The 14,278-nt window shown below is 42.5% G+C and overlaps 1 protein-coding gene across 1 annotated transcript; it reads left to right on the top strand.

The window, feature by feature from the left end:
* The first annotated feature begins 4,823 nt into the window (after positions 1-4,823).
* LOC135414297 (histamine H3 receptor-like) lies at positions 4,824-13,020 on the top strand. Its single transcript, XM_064654912.1, has 3 exons — positions 4,824-5,335; positions 8,060-8,226; positions 9,880-13,020. The coding sequence occupies exons 1-3, from the start codon at positions 5,089-5,091 to the stop codon at positions 10,663-10,665; spliced, it is 1,200 nt and encodes a 399-aa protein (XP_064510982.1). The 5' UTR covers positions 4,824-5,088; the 3' UTR covers positions 10,666-13,020.
* Positions 13,021-14,278: the final 1,258 nt, after the last annotated feature.

Genomic DNA, 14,278 nt, shown 5'->3' with positions numbered 1-14,278 from the left:
AACAAACAAGAGGAGCTGGAAGCAATCGTGAAGCAGGAAAGCTATGATATAGTTGCCATCACGGAAATGTGGTGGGATGACTTGCATGACTGGAGCGCTGCCATGGATGGCTACAAGCTCTTCAGAAGGGACAGACAAGGTAGGAGAGGTGGAGAGGTGGCTCTATACGTTAGAGTCTCTTGACTCTGTGTAACTTGAAGTCAGTAACAATAAGGTTGAGTGCCTGTGGATCACAATCAGGGGGAAGGCCAACAAGGCTGACATCCTGGTGGGAGTCTGTTACAGACCACCCAACCAGGATGATGAGGGTGATGAATTATTCTACAAGCAGCTGGCGGATGTCTCAAAATCGCCAGCCTTGTTCTCATGGGTGACTTTAACCAGCTGGATGTCTGCTGGGAACTCCAGACAGCGGAGAAGAGGCAGTCTAGGAGATTCCTAGAGTGTACAGAGGATAATGTCCTGCTCCAACTGGTAAATGAGCCTACCATGGGTGGGGCCCCGCTAGACCTCCTGTTCACAAACAGAGAGGGGCTGGTGGGAGATGTGGTGGTTGGAGGCCATCTGGGGCACAGTGACCATGAAATTATAATAGAGTTTTCAATACTCAGGGATGCAAGGAGGGCCATCAATAAAACCTCTATGCTGAACTTCCACAGGGCAGATTTCGGCCTATTCAGAAGACTAGTTCAGAGAGTATCTTGGGAAACAGCCCTGGAAAACAAAGGGGTCCAGGAGGGATGCACATGCTTTAATAAGGAAGTCTTGAAAGCACAGGAACAGGCTGTCTCAGTGTGCCAAAAGGCAAGCCGGTGGGGAAGACGACCGGCCTGGCTGAACAGGGAGATTTTGAAGGAAATTAGGGTAAAAAAGAGAGCCTACCGATTATGGAAAAAAGAGCTAGCTACTTGGGAAGTGTTTAGGAATATAGTTAGGTCATGTAGAAAGAAAATTAGAGAGATGAAGGCACAACTTGAACTTAATTTCACCACTTCTGTGAAGGATAACAAAAAGTCCTTCTACAGATACATCAATAGCAAAAGGAGGGGCAAGGAAAACCTCCATTTTTTATTGGACATGGGCAGGAATATAGTTATCAAAGATGAGGAAAAGGCTGAGGTATTTAACACCTTCTTTACCTCCATTTTCAACAGTAAGACAGGTTGTCCTGAGGACAGCTGGCTTCTGGAGCTTGTAGAAAGAGATAAGAATCTGAATAGCCCCCCTGTAATCCAGGAGGAAACAGTTTGCAACCTGCTGAGCCACTTGGATCCCCACAAGTCTATGGGACCAGATGGGATCTGCCCAAGGGTGATGAGGGAGCTGGCAGAAGAGCTCACCAAGCCCCTCTCCATCATCTACCAACAGTCCTGGCTCACTGGGGAGGTCACAGATGATCGGAAGTTGGCAAATGTCAAGCCCATCCACAAAAAGGGCTGGAAGGAGGACCCAGGAAACTACAGGCCCGTCAGCCTGACCTCAGTGCCTGGCAAGGTTATGGAGCAGATCATCCTAAGTGCAATCACACAGCACCTACAGGATGGACAAGGGATCAGACCCAGCCAGCACAGATTTAGGAAGGGCAGGTCCTGTCTGACCAACCTGATCTCCTTTTATGATCAGGTGACCTGCCTGGTGGATGAGGGGAAGGCTGTGGATGTGTCTACCTGGACTTCAGCAAAGCCTTTGACACCATCTCCCATAGCACACTCCTGGAAAAGCTGGCAGCCCATGGCTTGGACAAGGGCACTCTGTGCTGGGTTTGGAACTGGCTGGAGAGCTGGGCCCAGAGAGTGGTGGTGAACGGGGCTGCATCCAGTTGGCAGCCGGTCACTAGTGGTGTCCCCAGGGATCAGTGTTGGGCCCAGTTCTGTTTAATACCTTTATTGATGATTTAGATGAGGGGATTGAGTCCATCCTTAGCAAATTTGCAGATGACACTAAGCTGGGGGGGAGTGCTGATCAGCTGGAAGGCAGGAGGGCTCTGCAGAGGGACCTGGACAGGCTGGAGAGTTGAGCAGATTCCAAGGGGATGAGATTCAACAAGGCCAAGTGCCGGATCCTGCACTTTGGTCACAACAAACCCCCTGCAGCACTACAGGCTGGGCACAGAGTGGCTGGAGAGCAGCCAGACAGAGAAGGACCTGGGAGTTTGGATTGATAGGAAGCTGAACATGAGCCAGCAGTGTGCCCAGGTGGCCAAGAAGGCCAATGGCATCCTGGCCTGTATCAGGAACAGTGTGGCCAACAGGACCAGGGAAGTGATTCTCCCCCTGTACTCAGCCCTGGTGAGGCCACACCTGGAGTACTGTGTCCAGTTCCAGGCCCATCAGTTCAGAAAGGATATTGAGGTGCTGGAGCAGGTGCAGAGAAGGGCAACTAGACTGGTGAAGGGAATTGAGCACAAGTCCTATGAGGAGAGGATGAGGGAACTGGGATTGTTCAGTCTGGAGAAGAGTAGGCTCAGGGGAGACCTCCTCACTCTCTACAACTCCCTGAAAGGAGGTTGCTTGTTTTCTTGAGAATTGGGATGGGCCTTTCTTGTGCATGAAGGTTGCTGTCCTTAGAGGCCTGCAACTTCCCTGACCTCCTTTGCTTTCAGACCTGCCTCTTATGGGATCCCACCTACCAGTTTCCTAAAACAAAGTCTGCTCACCTGGAGTCCATGGTCTGTACTGCTACTCTCCTTCCTTACCCCCTTTAGGATCTTGAATTCCACTACCTCATCATCACTACAGCCAAATCTGGCACTGATAACACATTGTGAACCAGCTTCTCTTTGCCAGCCAATCCAGCTCTGTGTCACCCCTGTTAGCCCATGCAGTGCTTGTATCTGTAAGTTCTCCCTGACACCCTCCAGGAACCTTGTTCGCTGCTTGTACCTGCTGTGTTGCACTTCCAACAGATGGCATGAACTCTAGAGTCCTACACGAGAAACGGTTCCTGTGATCCAGAAGCTTCCTTGATTTGCTTAAAGAAGACTTCATCACCTCCCTGCCTTGATCAGAGTGCTGTGCAACATGGTCCCAGTACAATGTAACCCATGTCAAGTGTGCCTTTGTGACTGCACAGGAAGCTCTAGTTCCTCTGGTACTGTCATGGGTGGGAGTGGAAGGCTTAGACAAGGTTATTAAAGAAGCCCTGCCATTGGGTTACAAGGTGCAGAAAGGATTCGCTTTCTAAACTCCTTCTCAGAGAGGAGTTTAGGTGCAGCTGAATCCTATCTTAGCCTCGAATTGTGTTAATGGTTTAAATTTAAGGAATTATAGAGATGTGATTAAATCACTTTGTCCTGCAGGTTTTAATAATGGCAAATCGGCTATATTTGTTTAAAATGAATTATTTATTGTGACAAATGAACAGACGGGTGAACAGACGAATGATCTGAATCAGAATTATTTACTATATGGTATAAAGGCTAAGAACCTACTCACAGAGTATAATATAGCATAAAGTAGTATAGTGCACTGTATCAAAGCGATTATATTAAAGCAATTGTATCAAAGCTAGCAAAAGAAACAATCATTAAGTAGAGACTGATATAACTTACCATACGAGATAGTGGGCAGATCTCTCTCTTTCTCTTAACCTCTGGGGAGTATGCATGAAGGGGTGTCCCTGCTTCATGGGAGAAGCTCCACACTTCAAGGAAGTACGTGGAAGAATCTGCTATATGAAAGTTGGGCGGGGCTTTTATAAAGTGGTGGACTGGTAGTCACAGATTTACAGGCCAGCAACTACCTTATCTGTCAAATCCTGCTTCAAAAAGCAGAATGTGCATTTGAAGTTTGGTGAACCAGGCTGGTTTCAGCATAATTCAACACCAAAACACAACTTGGTGCCAGCTGTAGCTCACCACAGATAACTTGCATGATAGCTTGCATTGTATGCATTCTCCGGTCGGATTCTAGGCCTTATCCAGGTAGGCCATCCTGCCACAAGTGCATTTCCCAGGCTGCAGTTGTGCACACCCCTCCCCTAAGGCAGGTGTCTCTTTGCTACATTTTATCATTCCCGAGGTCTCTTGTGTTCCTGTTGCCCTACACGTTTTGCTTTAATTACTCTTTATACTATAATTCCCTTTGTTCAGCAAGACAGGATCGGAGCACTGTACCTCTCCTCCCCACATCTTGCCCACCTTCTCTTTGCTTGTTACTTGTCCTACACCTCCTCAAGCACCCAGCATTTCAGCTGCAGTTAGAAATACTGGTCGCAGGGTGTGCCATGCTGCTACAGAGCCATTGAGCTGCAGGCAGCAGTCACAGCCATGGCCCGACAACTGCTGTGCACCCCTTCCAAAATAAGTGGAATTGTGATGAGGAATGGATATGTTTTCTCACACCTGCAGAGGGCTAAGGGTTTGGTGCTCTTTGGAGTGGAAGCTTACCAGGAATTACTTGGAAGTAGAGGATTAGATTTAGAAGTGGGCCATATTTCTAAAGACCTGCAAAGTCCAGATACTTGGTTTGCCCTGCCCAGGGCTAGGTTTGCTTCTGATTAGGAAGAGCTGAAAGGGTATTGGTGATGCTTCTGTTGTGTATAACTGCATTTTAACTGCTCTGTAACCAGCAGCATTAACATCTCTCTGTTCTTAACTGTAAAATTTAATAAGGGGTGTAGCAGCAAGTGTAAAAGTGCCTACATTTTACTGTAACAGAAATAGAATTGTAATAATTTAAATCCCATTGACCACAGTGGAAGTGAAAATGAGATCTGGTTTTAGCTTCTGCAGAATTCTATGTATAAAACTGCTTACACAATGCTAATATGCAAACTGCTTGACTGTGAAAAGACTAGCTTTTTTGACCTCAGTAGATAAGGATCTGTATTCAGGAAAGAAACAGATAATCTACTTCAAAGTGTGCACTTACTGCTGCTTATGAGGTGTCTTTTTTCAGACCAATAGGTGCATTTGGATCAAGAAATGTTAGAGACTCCAGGTCTTGAAGTCTTGTGTTCCATCATTTTGATATTGTGAATTTTTCTGAATGGGTCAGTATTCAGCCCAGCCTGTTAATAGACTTGTCTTTTGGATAACTCTGCCAGATACAACTTTCTTCCCAGGCTGAACTGACCGGGATACACAACATGCACAACAGCACTGCCAGAACTCTGTATGTGGCTGCAGCGTGTAATGAGACTCGGCCCACCCAGTCACCGAGCTCTGAGTTTTCCCTGGGCGTGTTGGTGCTGCTGGCTTTCCTCATGGTGTTGCTATGTCTGGTCACCATCCTTGGAAACATCCTGGTGATCCTTGCTTTCATCCTGGACAGAAACCTCAGGCATCGGAGTAACTATTTCTTTCTCAATCTTGCTGTTTCTGACTTTGCAGTGGGTAAGTCACAGTGGTGGAGGCCTGTGCTAATTGTGTGCTGGGAATCTTAGGAGAAGCACTGGGTTTTATTTTCTGTGTGGTTTCTTCTGAGACAATTATTTCCCAAATGTTTGTAGGGGAAAGGAAAGGAATGTGTTTTAGCGGGCAACTATGCCTCAAAATATGTTATAACGAGAAATGCATCCCTTGTCATAGAAATGCTTTTAATGTTTCTTCAGGAAAAAGAACCAAGTATTACATGTAAATACTAACTGAAGGAAAAATGTTTTTTTGCTACAGTTTGTGATTTGCCCTTGCCCCTCCTGTAAGGGTTCATCACACACTTCAGAATATCCTTATTTTTGACAGTGTAATTGTTTTCTTATACAGCTATGTGTGATACATCCAGGCAAATGAATTACTTCTCTACACAGTACTAATGACTTTTGAATGTATTGCACTACAACAAAATAGTTTACCACCGGGACTTTTTACTGGCTTCAACTTAGCACAGGCTATTGATCCAGTGGGTTGTTCGATATCAGTAATACCTTGATGGCATCTCCCATCTGTATTCCTTATTGGTTCCCTCTTCCCATAGTGACATTGCAGAACTCCAGAAGAATTGGTCATTCGAGGTGCCGTGGATCCAGTCCTGACTGGTGGTGCCAAGTGAGGAGGTGGGGGTGTGAACGTCTTGTGCAGTACTCCTCCATGGTTCAGGCCAGGGAAACAGCTCACAAAGCAGAGAAAGCCTGACAAAACCATGGTCCTGTGGCAGATGTGCCAGCAAGATGTGCAATCATCTTGACTTGAGGTTAGCAAAGAGGTATTTCTGCATACAGGTACTTTGTCTTCAGGACAGTCACAGAGACCAGTATTCACTGAATCACGAAAAAGGAAATAGCCCTCATCAACCCACTGCACATCTGGCAATACAGTCTTCCCTAAATGCTGTTCCTTTGTCAGTGCTCTTTAGTGAAGTGTATTAGTCTAGCCTTTAAGGTTTTCCTTTATTTCTGCCATTTATAACCGGTGGTGCCTTATTCTGGGACTCGCCCTACGGTGCAGAAAACAAATGATGCATCTGCTGAAGCCTTTGTTTTCCTGCCCAGGCAGCTGGAGCTGCTATTTCATAGCTCAGGTCTTCTGCAAAAGTCTGGTTTTCCTCATATCTCACAGTGTAGTCAAGAGATGCAAACATCTTCCTTCTGCATCAGTTCTTCTTTGTGCCTGGTGCCTCATGTAGTCTTAAATCAGCCAAGAGGAAATGATTGTTATCAGTATTACACTAGCCTATATAGACAATGTAAATCTAAGATTTTGTGTCTGGTATTGGTCAGGAAATACTTTATTTTCTGAAGTTGCTGGGGTTTTTTTATTTTTTTTTTTTTAATTTTACAATTTTTTTTGTTTGTTTCATTTTGTAATTTTTGTTTGTTTGTTTATTGTTTTGTTTTTGTTTTTTAATTTATTAAAAGTTTGGAATCTTTCCAGGGATGTGGCTCATGTCTTTTGCATCCACTAATTAGTAAAAGTGAGAATAGTTTGAAATATAAATGCTTAAAACCTGGTTCTTGCCTCTATATTTATATCTATGGCCAAAACCAGTAATTTCTTTTTGACATGAAAGCAAACATCGATCCCATAGAAGTTGATGAGAACAGTAGCTGTCATCAGCAACTATGGAAAATGAGTATTTTGTACAGAAGTGTTGCTGCTTGTATCTAGGGTATGTGTTAAACAAGCCATCATTATCGAAAGAGCTGTACACATTTCCCTGTTGATAGCAGTCTGTCAGCTCATTGCCCAGAGGTTTATAGTCAGTAGGCCACATAGCCTGGTAAAGTTCAGTAGCTTCTAAGGTCTTGATGGGCATACCAAGAAAAGAATAAGCTGGAGAGTTTAAAATGAATCTTGAAGCTGCATATAACTTTCTATTTGTCTCTGGTAGATCAGCATTTCCAGGAATGTAGTATCAGATGTTGCACCACACTTTTGAAAGAATATTAGAGGTAAAATGAAGAAGTTGCTGGCTTAAAAATGAAAGACAAACATGATTTCTTAATTAAGTACTTCTGTTGAAGGCCTTTTGGACAAAAAACCCAAAATTTAACAGAAAAAAAATTGGTTTTGGAGTTATTCTCAGGTGGAGAACAAGGACAAGATTAAAACACTCCTTAAAAATGGGAGTTTCATTCTTCTGCTGTGTCTGTTCTATCTCTGGTAGAAGACGTTTCTAAACACCACACAGACTGTCCAATATATTGTCTTTAGCTTGCAAATGCTAACCAACCTTACAATAAAAACTGCCATTGGCAACAGCTGTAGATATGCCTGGGGGAAAGCTCTAAAAGACAAAAGACTAGAGGAAATACAGCGATGAGGTTACATGTCAGAATGCAGCCACAGTGCATATATGCTGCAGCACTAATTATGTACCTTTAGAGAGTGTAAATTGGTTAGACTGCAGTTTTCTTCTTCAGTAGATCCTTCTTCGCTGATTTGCTTTGAGCTTGTTTCCAACAATCAGCATACATAAATCACACTAAGATCTAATACATAGAAAGCCACCACCAGATTTCATGAGAATTTATGAATTTCTGTATATAAATCATATATCCACCCTAATAGATTTGTTAATTTCTTTTACCCAAATTCCGTAATAATGTGTCTCTCTGCTTCCAGGGGTACCGCTTGCAGTCCATATGAACTGCATGGTGTCTTTGTGGTTGCTTTCCACAGGTGTGTTCTGCATACCTCTCTACATCCCGTACAGCCTGACGGGAAAGTGGCACTTGGGAAGAGGCATCTGCAAGCTCTGGCTAGTTATGGATTATCTCCTGTGCACAGCTTCAGTATTTAACATTGTTCTTATCAGCTATGACCGGTTCCTGTCAGTTACTCGAGCCGTAAGTACCCTGTTTACAGCTTCTCTGATTTTTTTGTTGGAGGATTATATTCACCAACCTTTGCTATGTTTGTGAGTATAAGCCCAAAATTTAATTGAGATAATAGCTCTCAAAAATATACTGACATGTGGAGACTATTAGATATTTGCACCTAGATTGGATGAATATTCCTCATTGAGCATGCTCTAGCACAGAGCTAGTCAACCAGGACTTTTCTCACAATTTCTGCTTCTCGTTGTGCTACTGCTTGAGGAAAAGCAGGCTAAGGGGCAAAAAGGGTAAGGCACGAGACTAGTAAAAAACAGGCAAGGAAAGAGGAAATTCAGAGTAAACTGGATTTGGGTTTGGATGTAAAATCAGGAATGGGAGGAAAAGGCAGTGAAGCTAAGGCAGTGAAATAAAGGACATCAGGGAGGATGTCTAGACCTGAGATGTGGCCACAAATGATCCTGGAGAAGACTGGGCAGAGAATGGGACAAGGGGTAGAATGCAATGATGGCCTGTAGAAATGTGGCAATAAAGTCCTCTTGGAGCAGAATCCCAAACTTCAGATGCACTCTGTCTCTGCTTTCTGCATAGCATCCTACACACGTTGTGTGTGCTTTATGTCTCAGGTAATGTTAAAAATGGATGCTGGCATTTCTCACCAGCTATGCTGTTAGCTCAAGTGGCAGGGAATGTCAGGGAGAACTAAAGGTTCCAGCTCTTTTGTGATATATGAGACTGTCAACATAACATCATACAATAGCATTTCAGTCTTATTTTTGTCAATTGTAATTAATTCCACTTATTATAATTGCCTTTATATTAAGTTTTATTATTTTATTTTAAGGAAAAAGTCTGGGAAATCAAACACCAAAACATCTGGTATGTAAGAAATGTTACACTGGAAAACCAAAGACTCAGCATTTACAAAATGCAAAATTCAGAGTAGCTGCATGAATATGACATTAACTCGAGCTTGTGTTTTCAATTGGATATCTAAGCTCCCAGAATTGTTTACTCTGTCGTCCTGGGAAAGGGGTGGAACGGGATGTGAACTGCAATATACCTCTCTGTCTACAGCATATAGTGGAAAATAGGTACTAGTCCTGGAGTGGTCGGAGAAGGAAGAAAAGGGGTGATTTTGTAGTTTCATCAGCTAAGGGCTGCATTGCAGAGCTGGAATCTATTCCTTCATTCTCATGAAGTGTCCAATAAGCAATTTTCTTAAAGGTGGGTGTTAAATCTATGTGCCACATTTTCTGTTGATTTCTGTGATGCATATAGCATTATTTGTTTGCAAAATACTGCAAAAAGCACTGCAATTGCCAGTGAATGGGAGTTATGCTCTGAACAACTATAAGATACTAATAACTCTGGAACTTCAGACCACGAGGTGTCTCAAACAAGGCATACCAAATTACTAGGTACTGATGGATGATCATGTTTCATACCCTGGACCATGATCCTTGTACAGCTACACTAACCTGTAGAGAGACAACCCTATGCTATGTCAACATCAATGAATTAAACATGCTTGGGTGAGCTTCAGCTGATCAGCAGAGCCACAGCTCTAAATTACCAAGCACTCTGATGACTTCTTCTGCTACTTCCCTTGGTTCCAAAATGTATCTCAAAAATCTGACCTTTTTCTTTCTTTTTCCCTTGCAGGTATCTTACAGAGCCCAGCAGGGAATAACCTCCAACCCTGCCATCAAGATGGTGGCCATATGGGTCTTAGCCTTTCTCCTCTATTGCCCAGCAATCCTCTTTTGGGAGCACGTGGCCGGACACAGCGCAGTAGCGGCAGATCAGTGCTACGCCGAGTTCTTTGACAACTGGTACTTCCTCCTGTGTGCATCCACCCTGGAGTTCTTTGTGCCACTGCTCCTGGTGATCTACTTCAATATGCACATCTTCCACAGCATCCAGAGGCGCCAGCGGCAAGGCAGTGTGCAGGACTGTGAGCCTCCAAGGAGCAGCAGCCTGTCCTGGAGATTTTGCCCTTTGCCAAGGTCAGGGGCATCTTCTCCTTCCTCAGAAGCAGAGGACAGTGTTTCTTCTTCCATGAGACCAAAGAAAGAGTCTTTGGTAACCGACTGCTCATCTCCATCAAGAGGGAATTCTGTTACTCCAGAAAATGAATTTTCTGTTTCCCTCTGTTCAAAGACTAGGTCAAAACTGCAGCAGGACAAGAAAATCGCGAAGTCACTTGCCATAATTGTCTGTGTGTTTGCCATTTGCTGGGCCCCATACTCTTTATTAATGATTATTCGTGGGGCCTGCCAGGGAACTTGTGTCCATAATGCCCTGTATGAAGCAACTTTTTGGCTTTTATGGATCAATTCCTCTCTGAATCCATTTCTCTACCCTCTATGTCATGTTAAATTTAGAATGGCTTTTCTGAAAATATTGTGTCCCAAAAAGTTTGCCACATTGAGATCAGGATCTTTTTAGAAGGAAAAAAGAAAAAGAAGAGCTGGATGAGGAATGTAAATGGCCACAGTTTGAAATTAGATTTAGTCTCTTCCAAGAGACTAGTCTAGTTGGAAAGTCTAAATAAGCCTTCTGTGAAATGTCCTCCTTCAGACAAACACGCATGCCCAAGGTTTATGGACTTTCCCCAGCTATTTCAATTGGCCACTTCAAGACTATTGCCTCTATCTGACTTTGCCTAGTAGTCTATCCATGTTATCTTAATTCTGGTTGCTGAAGGTACTATCTTCAGTTGCACTACAACTTATATTTGTGTTTATGTTTGATATTAGTTAAAAATACAATGAAACTGGGTATTTGCTGTAGTATTCTAAAGTTACTACCTTCTCTGTTCTATTTCTTTTGAACAATTTGTATTGCATTCAGAATCTAATTTTTCCCTACATCAAACATCCAGTTAAGTTATGAGTTTTATTGCCAGACACCTAACAGGATTATTTAGTTTCACTAAAGGGTTTTGGCCATTTTTCAAAAACTCGAGTGTATGTGTTCCCTGTAGAAGAGCATTACTCTGTGCATATGCTCAGATGCAGCAGTAGAGAATTTAGGTGTGTAAAGCATTTATGTGAATGTCCAGCTATTCTTCAAGAAACAAGCCTTCTATGGCTGTAGTTTTGAGAGATCATAGGAAAGCATAGTATTTGTTCTTACTCCTTGAGGGTTAAAATCCACTGCTGCTGGCTGAGGGAAGGTGTGGTGGTGCATCCCAACTTCCCCACAGGCAACACTGTGATCTGAGAAATGTTCATTAGGCCTCAGCTGAAGATGGGATACAACAGATGAAAAGAACATAATGCGAAGAATGCATAAAAGAAATATATAATTTAAAAAAAAAAAAAGACCAAAAGGGAAGAATCTTAATTCTGCTATTTTTAAATTTTTAAAATACTAGGAAACACTGATGGATGGTCAGCCTTTTGGGAATAAACTTGTGCAAGATTCGGGTGTGAAGTACTGAGGAAGAAGAGTCATCCTTACACCTGCAGGTGAAAACATGAATGTGAGTTCAGTGTCAGGAGAATGATAGCCAGGGACACAGCCCTTATTTGCCTGTGTAATCACTAATTAATTAAAAAAACAGCATTATGACAGATCCAATAAGAAGATGTTGGTATCATCTCCAAACAGACCACGTGATTACTCAGCCCAGCCAGGTCTTGTTCCACTGTCACACTCAGCTGTTGAGGTGAAAAGTTACATCCTTCTAAAGACTTTGGCCTATTATAATTTCCTTTGATTATTTTTTCCTTCCTGTTACATTTCTGTTTGACCTAACAGAGGCTAAAATGCAAACTTACGAAGCCTCTGGTGTAACTGAGTTTACAAAAGCATATTGGTTTTTCTATCTCCTCTCCAGCATTCTTTGAATAGTCTTCTTTCTTGTTATTTTGACTAAATGTCATCTTTTTAGTCAATGCCTAAACAGCAATGGCCATTTTAGGATCTTGGCCAATGAGCTGGGCTTGTAATTACTGCTAAAAGTGAGCAGATATATATATCCAAAGCAGATCAGAATATAAAACACAAGTGCCAATACACCCATCTGTTTTCCTTAAGTGCAGTGTGTACCAGCCTTTTACCCTGCAAAGCTTTTGTCATTCTTTTAAAATGCAGCTTTTAAAGTCAGTAATGATGAATGTGTGCAAACAGATCCTTTTGTGCCAGCTTTTAGAACAAATGGCTCCTTAATGTTTATGAGACATGCTTTTGATAGTGTTAGCAATAGGGATTCAAATATGTTATTCTGAGGATTCAAATATCTAGTTCTGGTTAGGTTTTTAAAATGATATCTTTTGAAATTTAGCCATTGCCATGTGTAGATAAGGACACACACTCTTATATTTATGACGTTATATTTTTTTTGTTCTTCCTCGCTCATGTCTTATAGTCTGGACTCAATGATCTCAGAGGTCTTTTCTAACCTAGTTGATTCTCTGATTCTGTCTTTTGCTTGCTTCTCATACCAGCCTGCTCTCTGGTTGTACCAGCTCCTTGGTACAGGCCAGAAAACCAGCTGGATGCTGGTATTATCAACAGGGACTTATTTATAAGCTGCCTGAGGCCTTGTGAAGTCAGTGACAGTGCCCTGTGCAAAGGCAAGGAAAAGCAAGTTGAGTTTAGTTGATAAAAGCCTAGGTCGTCTGAGGGCAGTGAAACAACTAACGCTCCCTCCATTTGGGCTGACTTGATGTGTTAAAAGTTGTCAGAATCAATACTCCAACAGGACAGCGCTTCTTGGTGCAAACTTGGTTTTAGGGGCATGGGCAGACATTTCAGGAATATCTCTGGCTCATTTCTGGCACCCTCTGCAACTGTACCGGGAAATAAATTTTAAATATAATTTAATTATAATTTAAATAAATAAATAAATAAATAAATAAATAAATAAATAAATAAATAAATAAATAAATAAATAAATAAATAAGGTGTTGTTTCAAAATACCAGAAATACCTGAAAATTGCTATGAAAATGTGTGAAGAAAACGTTTTAATAAACAAAATTCAGATGTGCATCTAGGACCAAAGCTAGAGTTGAATAAAAGACAGTGCCATGCTTTTTAGGTGGAATTTGTCTAGATCTTGGGAAGTTGTAAGGTTTTTTTTTCAGTTTCATTACTGAACAACAGCTTAGTCCTTCATAAAAAATATTCTTTGGGCTCTAACCAAAATTCTGATGAAGGACCTGTTGCTGACCAAATCTTAGTCAAGAACAGTTAAGTCTTACTGCTATTTGTGTGAGTGCCTTGTGGGCACCCAGTATGACTTAACTGCCATGACTGTCCTCCCCTGGAGCTCCACCCCTGACATCCTGGCCTTGGGCCCAGGAACGTGTTTAGACTGCGGTGGTCCTGGACTGAGCTACCTGAGTGCCTGTAGGCTGCTTTGAGCTCCATCTTTTGCATTTTTTTTAGGTTTTGATTGGACTTCTGAGTTTGGCCTCAGAAGCAGACTGTTTTCATTCTTACATCACTGGTAATCACTAGGAATTGCCCTCCCAAGACTTTTCCTCTCTAGTATTTTTTCAGGATCTGGCTACTATACTTCAAGCTGGATCAAACTTTCCTGCCTTTAAATGTTTGCGCAGTGCTCTGATCTTCACTTGTGTGCATACTTGTTCTCTCATTTTCTCTCCTTGCTAAACAACTCTGCCCCAAATTTTTATCTTAAGTATGTGGATTTTTTTTGGTAAAAATTCTCCCTTATCACTCTGTCTTTAAAGAAGACAGACCTATTGGTTGCAACAAGACAATATAACCAGCAGTGACTGTTCACTGATAAGCTCTCTCTTGATCTGTGGAAACCTTTAAAAATCAGCTGCTCTTTTCCTCTGTTTTCTGTAGGACAAGGTACAATATTTGTGTTTGTTCTCTTCACACTGGTGTTTCTTGGTCACTCTACCTAGGCCATTTTATTTCTCACTCCTAGGGATGAGAGCAGTCACACTGCAGTGTAGGTGCCTTGTAAAGCAGCAGGCCAGCTTTCCCCAACCACCTGCATTGCCAACAAAATCAGAGTGATTTAGGAGGGGTCTGACTTAATGCCTTGAGACTACAGTTGAGAGGGGCTGTTCATC

Source organism: Pseudopipra pipra, chromosome 1 (assembly GCF_036250125.1).
Source record: "Pseudopipra pipra isolate bDixPip1 chromosome 1, bDixPip1.hap1, whole genome shotgun sequence".
Classification (NCBI taxonomy): domain Eukaryota; kingdom Metazoa; phylum Chordata; class Aves; order Passeriformes; family Pipridae; genus Pseudopipra; species Pseudopipra pipra.
This window is presented reverse-complemented; position numbering and strand designations above follow the sequence as displayed.